Here is a 15,998-nt window from a genome sequence, read left to right as displayed (position 1 = left end):
AAATATTTTTGCTCTGGATTGAAAGCCTCAAGTCTTCCCTTTTGGATTCTAAGTATGATCATCTTTTCTTAAGACTATTTTACAGCCATATCAAGCCGGATGGGGGCTGTTTCTGGTAACACAAAGACAGCGGCGTAGATTGTTCACTTTGGCTTCATTCAGATTTAACTAAGTGAATGTCTGCAGTGAGCCTTTAGAGACTCTCGTCTCTGAAAGAATAAATGCAATAAAAGTCTGTTTTCTGTAGCTGCCGGCGCTTAGTGTCAAACCATGTTATGCTGCACCACCCAGCAGTGACAATTTCATTTTAATACACGGGGCACATTTTAACAAGGCAAAGCAGTCCCAGCAAAGGTGCAGATAGAGGAGCTATCAAGGGAAAGGCTCAGTGTTCCTCTTGCATTTTATGTGGGAACAGAACAAAAGTGAGGCTGGAGCTCTAGGGGGGGAAGATACTGCATTTGAATAGCCACCTTTGGAAGAATGTGTCCATTCTCTTCGCAAGTTCACAATTAGCCACTTTGAAATGCCAGCTCAAGCTATCTGCAATCTGGCCCACGCTTCAGTTGAAACTGACACTAGCATTATGAAGTGAGTTTGAAAAGGCGGCATGCCAGACAAAGCTGCCTTTACACGTCGCTTTCAGACGGGCCACTGAATCACTACAACCACATCTATTCTTCCCAGGCGGTACCTGAACCCCCTTGAGTACCTCGGGACAGCTCGCGTGCCAGGCCAACCATTCACCCGAAGATACATTAATTAGGTTCTTACAAGGCTCCAATCATTGTATAAAGCTTCAGGGTTTTCTGTTAGGTCTGATGTTTAAATATAAATACACATTAAAGGTCCCGTTTTACATTCTTTCTTGTCTCAGTGCCTAGGAACCTGGCTTCAGTGTCATTCAAAACAAATCACAGAATTGTGATTAAAAAAAAAAAAATTCTTTTTTTTTTTTTTTTTTTTACAACACCTACTAAGGGGAACCAGTTTCACAGCCAATACAATTCCCACAGGCAAATTACATCAGAGGAGAGCTTGATCCAGTATTAGTAGAACGTTCTGGGTCAGACTTAACACACCAAGGTGGAAGAGAACTTTGCAAAATCATCTGCAGCCTTTCTATCTCACTTCAACAGAGCATCTCTCAGTTTATGATCTTGAAGCAATAAGCATTATTAACCATATATTTAAAACAAATCCACCCCGTCATTTATTTTGGTTAATTAGAGGTTTCCGCTATTGTGAAATTTTTGTGGTTTTGCAATCACAGGCTCTGTACAAATTATTGGCAACTTAGAATATCCAACAGTGCAAGCCAGTCATCCATCTAAATCCGGTTGGAGTTGTGCAAAGGGTCAATATCAACAGATTTTTTTAAAGTACTAAAATGTGCACTCTTTCTGAGATTTCAAAAATAAATTACATCATTTACTGCTTCGTCTATTGTAATGGAAAGAACAACAGTTGAGTCCCAGGAACAAAGATTGAGTGAATGAGCTGAATTTTCTTCTTCGTTTTTGCAATGTGTGCTCTAATTTGTGCAATCTGTGCTCTACCTGCCAGGTGCTTGACATTCTTAGGATGCAAGTGTCATAAATGCTTAAAAACGAAGCAGAGTGGCCTCCTCCCATTGTCCTTTGCCGACACCCAGGCGTTTGGGTGATGTCTTACTCAGCATTAAAACACATTCCTCTTAGGATACGAAACTATGGATAATATTTGACTAATTAAAACCCACTCCAGAGTTTTAGAATCACACAATTTCAGGACTAGAAAGAGCCATGGATATCAACTTCTAAATTGTACAGATGAAGAAACTACTACTAGTTGCCTTTTCTAAAGAGTAGTCAGTGGATGAGCCTGAAACAGAATCTTTGTCTCTTGACTCTCAGTTCAAATGGCTTACCTGGGAGACGTGGAGCTCCATTGCTGGCCTCCCATCATCCTTCCTGATTTCCCGTACTTGTCTACTTTAATGCGTCCTGATGCTGGAAAGATCTTGCTACCTCCATTCCATTCAACCTCTACTAACTGGCCTGTGATCTGATGTCACAAGAAGGGCACTTCACATCTTTGGGAATCTTTCCAAAAATCTATACATAGTATGGATACTATCATGAGAAAAACATCAGATAAACCCAGATCTGGAGACATTCCCCAGAATACCTGGCTAGTACTACTTAGGAAAAACAAGGAAAGTCTGAAATTGTCACAAACCTCAGCTGAGTGATCAGGCATGACAACTACATACAATAATGGTACCCTGGATTGGATTCTAGGACAGAAAAAGGATGTCAGTGGAAATATTAGTGAAATCCAAATAAGTCTGGAGTTTACTCAATAGTAATGTACCAATGTCAGTTTCTTCATTTTGACATATGTACCATGGTAATTAATGTAAGGTGTCAATAATGGGGGGAAATGGGTGTGGTGTATATGGGAACTCTTTATCACTTCTGTAACTTTTCTGTTAAATTAAACTTACTCCAAAATAAAATATTTACTTAAAAATGACTGTAGGGGGGCACCTGGGTGGCTCAGTTAGGCATCCGACTCTTGCTTTCGGCCCAGGTCATGATTTTGCAGTTTCGTGGGTTCAAGCCCCACCTCGGGCTCTGTGTTGGTAGCACAGAGCCTGCTTGGGACTCTCTCTCCCTCTATGTGCCCCCCCACCTCCCCATTAGTGCTATCTCTGTCTCTCTCAAAATAAATAAATAAACTTAAAAAAATAAATAAATAAAAGTGACTGTAGGGGTGTCTGGGTGACTCCGTTGGTTAGGTGACTGACTCTTGATTTTGGTTCAGGTCACGATCTCATGATTCATGGGTTTGAGCGCCACAATTGGGACTGGCAGCACAGAGCCTGCTTGGGTTTCTCTCTCTCCCTCCCTCTCTCTCAGCACCCTCCCTCAAAATAAATAAATAAACTTTAACAAAAATAAACAAAAATGACTGTACATTATAATTATTACCAAACTATTTTTAAAAATATCAATTCTGGGCCCAAGCCCAGGAGATTCTAACTTAATTGCTTTGGCATGAAGTCCAGGGACATATTTTTCAAAGTTACCCAGGTGATTCCAGTGTGTAGCCAGGGCTGAAAATGACCGTTCTGGAGCTGTTTGTCAATGTCCCAAACTGGATGTTTTGTCTGGACTTCAGAAAAGTTCTAAAGATTCTGAAATGGTTGTCAACATTTAACGACTGGGAGACTTCACATGGAAATCTGGATTCCTGATTCCTCTTGAAAGGTAAGATGATCTATTCCATGTTTTCTGCATTGGCAACTAAGGTACAATAAAAATAAATTTAGACTTTGCCCCTGGTTTCTGACATAGAACTCCTAAACCGGTGGTGATAGCAATGTCCTTTGTTACTTATAATGAGGCCCTTTTGGCTATACCTGGGTTTATGTTAATGAGATGACTCAAGATGGGACCCCTAGATAGATCCAGAATGGGGCTGATCACCGCAAAGACCAAATGATTGGAGGTTTGGAGACTTCAGCCCCACTCACCACCTCAGGGGTTGGGAGAGGGGTTAGAGATTGAGCTCAATCATTAATGGCCAGTAAATGAATCAACCATGCCCATGCAATAAAACCTCCATAATCACTACTAAACAACAGAGTTCAAACATAAGTAAAGTGTTTTCAGGAGTTCTGTGGTTGTTCTAGTGAATCATCAAATCTGAGGGGGTCAAGGGAACCCATGATTATATAGTTGGCTTGGTAGAAATGTGAATAGCTCTTGCTATTTGGGGCTGGGGTCTGAAGTGGGGACAGTCTTGTGGGACTGAACCTTTAACCCGTGAGTTCTGATGATAACTCTACAGAGTTAGTGTCAGAATTGAATTCAATTCAATTGTTGGACACACAGTTGGTGTCAGATAATTGGAGAATTGGTATGGAAAAACAACATGTATGTGTTATTAGAAAAAGCCACATGTTTGGTTTGAAAGAAAAGACATCATGGCAACCATGAACTAAAGGTGAATAGCTGCTTCCCTTTTTTTTTAACTTTAGTGTTTATTATTTTTGAGAGAGAAAGAAAGAGTGTGAGCAAGGGAGGGGCAGAGAGAGGGGGAGACATAGAATCCCAAGTAGGCTCCAGGCTCTGAGCTGTCAGCACAGAGCCTCACACGGGGCTCGAACTCATAAACCACAAGGTCATGACCTGAGCTGAAGTCGGACTCTTAACTGACTCAGCCACCCAGTCACCCTGAACAGCTACTTTCTTTAAACAGAGCCAATTTGCCATAAATCCTACCAACCTCTATCAACTGCCAATGTTGAGGTAAAGTAGCAGATGCTTAGTTATCGTTGACTACTTTTTCTTTGCTTTTTTTTTTCATTAGTGAAGTCCAGGGAAAGAAAAATAGTTAATTTACCCATGAGTTTTCTGTTTGCCCCTCTTTATGTCTTCTCTGCTCTATGCCTCGAAGAAGTGATCCATCTATGAACAGTACTGTCTTAGCTCTTTTATGTGATAGCTTTTCATGGGGTTCAGCCACTGGGGGCCTGATAGGAGTAGAGACAAGTCTGGCCAGCTCCTCCCTATTCTCTCTTTGCTTTGGCACTATCTCTCTGGCGGGGACTGCATCTCTCCCAGTTTCCAGCTGCTCCAGGCAGCCCCTTCTCCAGGGCTCTGGGTCTTGCTGGCCCTGGGAGCACTCCTGTACCTGCCTTCAGCTGTCTCAGGGCAGTAAGAGCTTCCTTCTGGTCATCTCTGGGTTTCTCAACATCCTTTGTCAGATCCCTGCCTTCTCCCCACACTTTTGTAAATACTGCTTCATTCTAGTCTCTTTACATGAATCATTTGGGGTGAAATTCTGTGTGCAGCCAGCATGCTGATGGCTATGCCATAAAACTATCAACGCTCGAGGAACAAAATCATCCTGGAGGCTCTGTGTTTCAAGAAAAATGGAAGGGGGAGAGAGAAAAAAAAGGTTTCTTTTACGCTCAGTCTGGGAACTGCTTGTTTCTTACATTATCTGCCAACATCTGGTGGACACCATAACCTAAATCTGTCTTTTACCCATAGGTTAATGTTTTCAAAAGAAGTTTAGATAAAGAAATGAAAGAAAATTAAATTAAAAGGCTTAAAACTGAGATAAAGGAGGAATTGATAAGTATAGTATGTTCAGATCTAGAAAAATCCTACCACTAAATGCCACTGGAATTCATTATCACTTTTAATCAATCTCTTTGAGCTGCAGGCACATTTGATTCCTAGATATTATTATCTGTTATATTTCTTTTCTGTCCTCTATGAAATAGTAGCTTTGCCTTTTTTCTGTTTCTTAAACATGCCAAACTTGGCCCTACCTCAGATCTCTGATTGCCTTTTCCCTTTGACAGGATTCCCTATCCAACTTTACCAAGAGCCTCTTATGCTGGTTCCTTATCATCTGAATCTCAGCTTATATGCTGTAGGGGAGCAGCAATGGTTACTGCTTCCAACTTCAATGTAACAAAGTTCTCCAATTTTAGTTTTACATGAGTAAACAATATTCATAACTCTCCTCTCATCCCACAGAGGATGATCTTTGGGATCCAGCCATTTCGTTTCATAATGATAAAATAATAGAGTATATGTTTTCCCTCCTCTAAATTTTTATAAAGCCATGAGTTGAGTCCAGGAGATTTCAAAATTATAGATGATTTGATGCAATTTTATTTATTTGCTTGTTCATTTGGTTGGTTGACTGGTTGGTTGGTTGGTTTGGGTCTTGAAATCCAGGGCTCTGAAAACATGGAAAAGAAAGCAGCAGAATGTTCTGCATGACTATCTCTAGTCATGATCATGATTTACTGATGGTGAATGAAGACAAAGAGACAATGGGTACAAACAGTAAAGTACAGACAATGGGTACAATGGGTACAATGGATATAAATGAAGAAAAACATAAGATGAGAACAAAGATCAAGAAGCTGACGGATGGACCAGGAGTTTACTCTCCAGTGGATCACATTTGCTGGCAATTAGGTGAAGAATTAAAATTACCGAAAGGATTTGGGGCACTTGGGTGGCTCTGTAGGTTAAACATCTGATTCTTGATTTTTGCTCAGGTCATGATCTCAGGGTTCCTGAGATTGGGCTCCGTGCTGCCATTGCAGAGTCTGCTTGGGATTCTCTCTCTCTCTCTGGCCCTCCCATGCTCTCTCTCTGTCTCTCTCTCTCTCAAAATAAATAAAATAAAGGTATAAAAATTAACAAACAAAAAATAAAGTTGCTGCAAGAAGTAACAGCTTTTATTCTCTTCAATCTCGGCAAACACCGTAACCTCTTTTTGTGCAAACACACCTGTGGTTTGGAGATCACTAATCACTAGATTCACACTTTAGGGATTTTCTCAGCTCACATTTGATGTCCTTGTTCCATACAGGTTTGAGGTAGTAAGGGCAGAACTATTGCCAAAACAGCAAGGGGGGAAGTTTTAACACAAAGATGGACTCAAGGCAGATATGATCAAAACACATAGTTAACAATGAAAACACAATGAGATAAGCTTGATGGTCATTTTACAGGATCATATATTTGCCTACAAAAGAAGCATTGGTATTTGCTTTGTGATCTTTCACATTCCCATATTTTCATTATGCTTACTCTGAATCAAAGTTCCTCATATTTCAGGAGGTGGGAGCAGATAGGGAGCAAGAAGTATCAGGGAGTAAAAGGTAAATCAATAAAATTGTTAAAATATTCAACACTAAGAAAAAACACAGAAAGAATATTTGGAGCCTGATTCTTAATAATTCTGGTTTTTAATAATCAGGCTGGCATCTGTCTGCCTATAACCACAATTATTTATTTATTTTTTACTTCATGAAAAGAAAGAACTGAAATTATTTAATTGGAAAACTTGTTCATTCAGTATGGAGGAGGCAGAACACAGGGCTGGCTGCCCATATGTTAAAAGTCATTCAAACAAAACTCCATGAGAATCAAATTAAGAGTACTGAGGAGGGGTGAAAAATACTGCAAAATACAAAGGTCTCTGTGCTCAGCAGTCTCACGCTCTTTAGTTCGCCAGGGGACAGTAAATGCATTTCTTAAAGTGGTTCTATGTTCCCAGATGTTGAAGCCGGATTAATTGTGAATGTTTACCCCCCATCCCTTCTGCACTTTGGGTCATTCTTCACCGGCCTCACATAACACTCTCTCAATGTGATTTTTGTTAGACAAATGGTCTCATGTTTCTGGGAATGGGAAACGCATAACGTGAACACACAGTCATGTCCCTCTAGCCTCAGGCTGATTTATGTGCTGATCCTCACCCTGGAAGGCAAGGTAGTCTGTTGGCACCCGTGAGCTCTGCAGCAGTGGGTCTGACTTGTCTGACTGTCAGCATTCCCACCATAAACTGCTGTTTTTAGAGGTTTATGACTTGGCTATAAAATGTTGCCTAGAGGGCGGTGGATCTTGCAAAATTGTTTTAAGTTACAAGAGAGTAGAAAAAAAAAAGAAAAAAACCCCACAAACATAAAGAAACATAAAAAATAAAATAAAATGTCTGTAATTTCAGACATATATCTCATGCTTCTGGAACTTTGAAAAGGCTATAATTGTGCTGTCGGTGCACCCTACTGGCATTCAAATCTATGCTTTGAACTTCAGTGTTTTAAATATAAAATGAAGATACTACCTTTACTTTGAAGAGATGGTTATCAAAGCAGATTAATGTATAGCTTGCAAGTAAAATAATAATGGTAGGGGGGGGAGCTTTCTAGTTAAAGAATTTTAGGATCTCTTGCACATGAAACAAGGACCACATCTGGTGGTCAGAAGTGACCACTGGTAATATTCAAAATGAAGCCTTCTGAAAAAATTTATTCAGGTTATGTAAACTGAGAGAGTCATAAATTCAACAGATATATCCAATTTACCAGGCACAATTACATGACTACTGTTCTTCCAATCAAATAAGCATTTTCTTTTAATAGTGCCTGTGGCGCTGTGAACTTTTAGAAGAAACAATTTGTAAATCAATAACAGTTGAGCTGATTTGACTGTAGTTTGCTCTAAAATTCCAAGACACCCATCTCAGAAGTGGCTTATTATCATCAAATGCTACCTCCCTGCAAACCCTTATAGTCAAAAACAAACAAAAAACAAAAACAAAACACTTGAAGTAATCTCATTTGTTTATCATCAAAAATTCACTGAAGATCAATTATGTGTCAGACAACATTCTAGGTGCTGGGACAGGCATGAAGAAAAACACAACATGGTCCCTACCCTTGAAGAACAGGGAGGGAGGTGGGTTCATGACTAGTACATGTGAGAAAGTGCTGCAGTGTGATAGACGTATCAACAGGAATCAACTCCATCAGAAAAATTTCTAAGAATGAAGTCCAGCAGTTTGAGATTTCACAGGCCTTCCAGAAGATTTGAGAACCAGTCCTAATGCCCTAAGGCTATGCTCTTCCAAGTTTAGAGAGCACGAGAGTCACCTAAAACATCGATTGTCAAACCCCAACCAGCCCAGCTCATTGCTGATTCAGTAGGTCTGGGATAGGGCCCCCAAATTGCATTTCCAATAATTTCCCAAGCAATGCTGAGGTTTCCGTCCTGGAAACTAAACTTAGAGAACCACTGTCCCAAGGCATCCATTGCAATATAATCCATTAAGTTCTCTCACTAACTGTGCACTATCCTGGGAAGAAATGAGAAAACAGTCACTCGAGTCATCTCTGTTTTGTGGTTCAGAGACAGAGCTCCAAATGAGAAATGGTGGCCAGAAAAAAAAGGGATATTTAAAAAGGAGGAGGGGCGTCTCTTGATTTCGACTCAGGTCATGATCCCAGGGTTGTGAGATAGAGCCCTGTATCAGACTCCGTGCTGAGGATGGCGTTTGCTTAAGATTCTCTCTCTCTCTCTCTCTCTCTCTCTCTCTCTCTCTCTCTCTCTCTCTCTCCCTCTCTCTCTCTCTCCCTCTGTCCCTCTCCCCAACTCATGCTCTCTCTAAAAAATAAAATAAAATAAATACACACACACATATACAATAAAAAACAATAAATGAATAAAAGAAGGAATACTTGTGCAAGAGTTAATTTGTGAATGATCATGCTTATTAAGGCAGTAGCCACAGTGATTTGAGAAAATGCAGAGCAAAAGTCCAAGTGTGAGGAAAGAGGAATTTGGTCAGACTTACTTACCTATGATATAGCTAAGATTATTTTCTCACGTATTCAAATTAGGTAAATTATGTGGGATCCTGCGCCTTGGGATTTCAAGTCTAAGACACACGGAGAATGAAATACTGATCCTTCATCAGTTTTCTGGCTTCTTACAAAAGAGGAAGGGCCATGGTTTCTTTTGATTTCTTAGGAATAAGAAATCACTGCCTTGATTTGTACCTATGTTTTCCTTTTCAGTTCATGTGCTAACTTTCTGAAACTGGAAATACCATGATTTAGAGTGTGGAGACCTGAGTTTCAGTATTGGAATGTGACTGATAATTCATATTCAAAGCTTAAAGTTTTAAAATGCTACTGCTTGGGTTTTAGTCATTGGGGAACTCCATAGAAAGGTAATTACGCTAACCACCCTCCATCCATCCATCCTTCCAACAGTGAAAAGGAAATATGATTTACGCAAATGTTGAATCCAGTGGGTGAAGATACAAATTAAATAGTGAATTTATTATGGTTTTGATAAATTTTATTTGGGAACACAACTCTGACAGGAGCTGTGACATGACCAACTAACTTTGGAGGCTGGAGCTAGAGGTCAGTAAAGGGTTCTTTGAAGAAAAGACATTTAAGCCAGTATCTGGAGAATAAATATGCAGAAGCCAGGGTAAGAGTCACGACAAGTGTAACAGTCAAGAAGGGTTTCTTGTGCCCAGCATACAGGGCAGGAAGAGAGAAGGCCAGGAAGTCGAGTGATGTCACGGATAATGATGTCAGGAATGATGTCGGCAAGGCTGGGAAATCCAATCGCTCAGGCCATATGGAGGGATATATGGAGGCCATATGGAGGCCCCTGACATGTTCATATCTGTATTTTAAAGAATCATTTAGAACCTCTCTATGCAAAATGCACCAAAAGAGGAAGGCTGCCTTCAAAGCAGGCATAACAGAACAATTTAAAATTCCCACTTTTCCTCAGTTCCTAAAGAAAACAAAACTTTACAGGTTTTTACTCTTTTATGACGACATATACTATGATTATAGTTTTGCCTCTTACAATGTACATTACTGGCTTCTGCACTAAGAAGAATAATCTTCACTGTAAGCAAACTGAAAGCATATAGGAAAGACAAAAGTGAGAGAAATGATCAGCCCAATCTCTGGATTATAAGCTGAACTGTGCCTCCCCCTGAACCAATTCCTATGTTGAAGTCCTAGCGCCCAATAGCTCATAATGTTACTGGATATGGAGATAGGGCCTCATAAGGGTGGCTCCTCATCCAATCTGATTGATGTCCTTTTAAAAAAAGGAGATTAATACGTAGACACAGAGGGAAGACCGTGTGAAGACAAAGGGAAAACAAGGTCATCTATGACAAAGCGAGAGGTCTCAGCCAAACCTGCTGGCACAGTGATCTTAGACTTCTCTGGCTTCTAGAACTGTGAGAAAATAAATTTGTGTTGTTTAACCCACCCAGTCTCTTGTATGCTTTATGGCAGCCCTTGCAAATAATACACTCTGTACCAAAAGCCCCTTGTTAAAAAAAAAAAAAAAAAAGTCACCATAGGAGCTTATACACTATTGAAGATTCATTACACTGGCAAAATTCAGAGCCCCAGGCAATGTGATTAGCTCTGCCTAGATGACACAAAGGAACAGTTACGAATGATCTGGAAAAAGTGAATGCCTCAAGGATACATTCAAGTCAAGGAGATTTTCTTCCCTCTGCTTACTTGTCTTCAAATCATCATGCATCTTGTATGTCTACCAGTCTACTAGAACATGGTGGGGAATCAGAACTTTAACGCATGGTCCATGACTTCTAGGAAGTCAAGTTAGACATCAGTTCATAGTTAATTTCCAATTTGTTATCTTTCAAAGTGGGTTAATAAAAGTTGGTTTGGAATGGCGTGCCACATAATGGCAGGGTTCGGTATAAAGGGACACACCTGTCTACAATGGGCTGACTTCCAGATGACATGAACATCCATCCACTCATCCATGTGAAGTCAGCTGGAGACCCATAAACACACCAAGCCATGGAGACACAGCTCTTACTCTCATTCTTTGTTGTTAAGCAGTTTCTTTCTCTCTGAGGTTTCTTGAGCTTTGTTTTTCATGAAAGCACAGCAGGTACAACCATTTTAACTCTATTCCTGGCTGAGATCTTCTTTTGTAAACATTCCCTTAAAGTTAAGATGAAAACTACTTTTCCTTTTCTGACAACGAAAAAAGTACAATATTCTTTTTTCTGTGCTGTGTAAAACATCAAAACCACACAGCTAGGGCCTCTTAAATGCAAATGCCCTCCTGACCCCCCTTATTTTTCTGGGTTCCTTGGGACTTTCCAACAATTCCTGTTTCTCAAATTCTTTCTTCTCTTCCTTCTCTTGACTGAGAAATTCTATCGTCTAATTCTTTGGAAATCAATGCAAAAGCATTTGGATGCTTTGTTCACCACATGGGCTCTTTAGCTTTGGGGTACTGGGCATTTATTACCACTAGCAGAAATTGGCAGCATCTGATTTTGCTAATCTACAGGCATAGAGAGAACTGGGAATTGGGTATGCATATCATTATGACCCAAGACACATATAACCATTCTATGTACATATTTTAGCAAGCACAACATATTTATAATTACAATGAAATTCTTTGGAGCGAGGCCAAGATACAGAGTCGGTTTGAAAAGCTACTTTTTTTGGAGGGGGGGGAAGGGGTAAAAACGTTCTATTGCTGTGGGCCTTATGCTAGAAAGGAACGGAATTAAAAGGGAATCATGAGGAAAGACAAGTAACACACGCATGTAACAAGTGTTTTACCTGGCAAAGCCAACGCCTCTGCTGACTCCATTAGCATCTCTTAGTATTCTTGTGGAAATGACATGTCCAAAGGGTTTCAGCATATTCTCAAGCTCCTGCTCATCCATAGAAATGGGGAGATTTGAGATGTATAGGTTTGTTGGGTCTTGCTCTTGTTGCTAAGGGGAAGAAACAAACGCATTAAGTTCTGAATATTGAAAAACTTATTCCACAAATGGCTAAACTTTTGCATGAATGGCAATATAGATTCCAATCTCCAACACACTCTTGAATGTTCGTTTTCTAAGGGTGCTACCTCTTTTTCATGAATTCCCTTCCTGTGGAGTGTTTCTTATAGAAACAATGTCATAAATGAAAACCAAGCTTTCTATTCTGCCTCCTTAGAAACGAAAAACAAACTTTTATTGCAAATGAACTAAGGAAATGTGTATTCTCTTTGATTACCACTAACTACCACTGTTACTACCCCTGCGTCAACCACCATCACCACTAGTTACTAATGTTGCACCCAGTGAGTGCTTACAATAGGGCTAAGCATTGTTATTCACAGTTAATGTGCATTATTTGAATCAACAATAAATATGATTGCTACCATTTTGCAGATGACAAAATTGATCCCTAACTTGTCCAAGTTACACAGCTGGTAAGAGTATCAAAGCCAGGGCTGAAATGTGGGGCTATCACCAAAGTCTATGGGCTATCACCAAAGTCCATAGGCTTCACTGTTCAGCTGCCTTCCACTAGACCCATGGCTGCAGGAGGAGGGGAGTCACATCAGCCTCAGCATCATTGTGGAATTTGCTAAACATGAAAATCCTCAGGGCTTACCCCAGAACTACTGAATTAGAAACTTTGAGGGTGGGACAAGCAATCTGTGTTTTGACAAGCCCTCCAGGTGATTCTGATGACTGCTCAAGTCTGGAAAATGCTATTCTACACCATACATGAATATTTATATATGAATGAGATAATGATGTCTATCATTTTCTAATCCAACAGCAATAGTGCTAAGTAAGTTTCCTTAATAGAATGAGAACCCAAACAATTGCTAGCACTATCTCCATGTGTATGGACGCTCTCTATTTCACACACTGAATTAATGTTGGAATATAATTGTATATACGTTTCAAGATAAAACAACTGTAAACCTGCCATATTATAACCATTAATATCAAAATATATCATATATTTAAGTGCACCGTTACATTTTAACCAAAGCAACAACCTTAACTTCAAGGATAAGTGAGATTACATTAGAAAAAAAAATCCAAAATCTATAGGAAATGACATTATGTAATCATAAAACATCTTTTGTGAAGAGATACCATATTCTGTAGAATATGTGAGGTTTTAAGCATGATGAAAAAAATACAATGAACAAGATTCCAAGTATTATTTCAAGTCAGAAAACCAGTTTTGGTATAAAACAAAACTATTGTTTTTAGTCTTGTGTTTTGTTTTATTTGAGAGACAGAGAGAGTGTGAGCAGGGGACAGGGGCAGAGAGAGAGAATCTTAAGCACGTTCCATGCTCAGCATGGAGCCGATGTGGCGATTTTTCCCACAACCCTGGGATCAGGACCTGAGCCGAAATCACGAGTTGGACATTCAACTTATTGAAGCCACCTAAGCTACTGTTTTTAACTGCACTAAATATTCATACAGGTCATAATATTTTTATTAAGCTTTCAGATTAATAAGTTCTATCATTAGGTTAATTTTTTTAAACATAGTTTAGTTTCCAAGCTTTTGTATCACCATGGAAAATGGTAAACATAAACATAGAATCAATCAGAAAAAGACAACACAGCTTCAATATTTAGGAATAGTGTCAATGCAGAAACTATGCAGCTGTAGTCAGTCTCTTCCTCTCCCTCTCTCTCTAACACGCACACACACACACACACACACACACACACACACACACACACTAGCGTGATCCTAGAGAGAAACAGAGATGATATTATCTGTTATTCATTCCTAAATGGTCATGATTATGTTTGTTTTTTGGTTGGTTGTTTGCTTTGCTGGGGTGGTGGAAAGAAAAAAAAATAAAAAGTCGTGTGTCAGATACGTCAATAAAGAATCTTATGCACATACAATGTTTAAACTATTTCACTACCCACCATTTAATTTTAATCTTTGTATTATCACTCCAAAGGTAGCTTGGCAAATATCATTATATTCATTGGATAATGAAGAAACGGAGCCATGAAGATTCATCATCTTGCCCAAGGACAATCTGATAATTAGTGACAGGGTTGGAATTAGATTTAGCAACCGGTTTCCTATCTTCCAGCTCAGTGTGTTTCTCACTAGCCCAGTGTTTCCCAAGCCTCAATCACCTGCATATTACCTGAGAAATTTTTGGCAGCCATGTATATTTTTTTATTTGCTTTCTTTAAATCAACATACCTCTGGCCTTAAATAAGTTCATTTAAAAAGTAATTTATGTTGCTACCAAACTAAAAAGCTGGTATTACCTGGCATAAATAAATTACTGTAAGAACAGGAAACAAATCAGTGTTATTAAATTATAGCTAGATGCTGTTTGTTTGCAAAAGGCATTGACTCTCGTGATTGACTTTTTCTGTTACAGATGAGATTCGTAATTAAGACAGGAGTGACAAGCATGCTAACAGCAGATGGATTCTTTTTGTTCTGGGAAGAGTCAAAATTGAGACAGAATTCCAAAAAGAATAATTTTCTTATGATGCAATTTCTGGACCCCACACACCTAGATTTGCTTAAGTTCCATGAGAGAGACATGTCCCACAGATTGAGAGTTCCGACATTAACCCTGAATTTCTCAGAGGGGGCACACGGTAGTCCCATGAATAGGTTAGAATTTGCCCAGTATTCTGCACCCCTTTGTCATCGATGAGGCTAAATAACCACAACCAGCCAATCCACTATCCCAGGGTACTGTACAGACCTTTTCATTTTCTCTAGGCAAGAACGTATTAGTTTATCCTGATGCAATTTCATTTCCAAATTCTCCAAGTGCAGAATGCAATGAAGCTTCTCAAAATCATGTGTGATAATCACGCAGAGCTTAGTTCATAAGGGGGTGGTCAGTAAGCTATTTTCTGAATCCAAATTCAAACAGCAAGGCTAACTCCTTAATTTGTATTCACAGAAAGAATATAATGTTGGGCAGTGTTATTTATTAAGTAATTCTGTCCTTTGAAATTCAGTATTAGTCTTGAATATATTTGTTGACTTGACAATAGAATTTAACTTCCGCATAAAATGAATTTTAGAGTAATACCTACACTCCTATTTTTACTTTTAATGTTATCTATGTATCAGGTTTATGTAAATTGATGGCAACTTTCAAAAGCTTCTTTGGCACTATGAACTACTAAAGAGCACCTGACTTTTAACTTTTCAGAAAAAAATTCTCATGTGAGAATTGCAATCTAAAACAACTTCAAGAAAAAAAAATTTTTTTAACTTTTTAACTTAAATTTGCATGATCATTTAGTTCGAGAATGGACCTTAGGGGACATATTCTTCAATCTGATCATTTCATAAATGGCCAAAAAAAAAAAAAAAGTTAAAGGGGCAGTTATAACTTGCTCAAGTCCACCCAGCTAGCAACAGGCTAGAAATAGAACCCTGGTCCTCTTTACCTGGCGTGATGTCCTTACCAATTCATGACACTGCCTTTTCTCTTAAGAAACAATGAATAACAGATAGCAGGTTGTAGTTCAAAGGAACTATTAGTACACGCAAGAGTTAATACCTCTGAATTCCCTATTTTATTCATTTTTGCTTATTCATCAATTAACTTTAGCTATAGAATTAAGACTATCAAAAAAGAAAAAAAGTTCATGGCATTGGTCAGTATTTTTTACACACTCACAATTCTGCAATGTAAACTCATTTGTAAAAGTATACGACTACAATTCACACACGTATTACACTGAATTGACCAGGTCACCAAAAGTAACTCCCCATTTTTGGTCTGCTTCTACACCTTTTCATGCAAGGATTTCTTGATTTATTATTAAATTGATTTTATTATTAAATTA

The 15,998-nt window shown here is 39.0% G+C and overlaps 1 protein-coding gene across 9 annotated transcripts in view; it reads right to left on the bottom strand.

Annotated features, from left to right (window-relative positions):
* Positions 1–15,998, bottom strand: part of RBMS3 (RNA binding motif single stranded interacting protein 3) — a 1,316,996-nt gene that overhangs the window by 257,993 nt on the left and 1,043,005 nt on the right. For all 9 annotated transcript variants that reach the window (XM_053221878.1, XM_053221882.1, XM_053221883.1 and 6 more), the window contains exon 8: positions 11,963–12,120. In XM_053221878.1, the coding sequence (XP_053077853.1) occupies positions 11,963–12,120 (158 nt within the window). The remainder of the gene's footprint in view (positions 1–11,962; positions 12,121–15,998) is intronic.

Source organism: Acinonyx jubatus, chromosome C2, assembly GCF_027475565.1.
Source record: "Acinonyx jubatus isolate Ajub_Pintada_27869175 chromosome C2, VMU_Ajub_asm_v1.0, whole genome shotgun sequence".
Lineage (NCBI taxonomy): Eukaryota > Metazoa > Chordata > Mammalia > Carnivora > Felidae > Acinonyx > Acinonyx jubatus.
The sequence above is the reverse complement of the archived record's forward strand: the minus strand, read 5'-3'. Positions and strand labels throughout refer to the sequence as shown.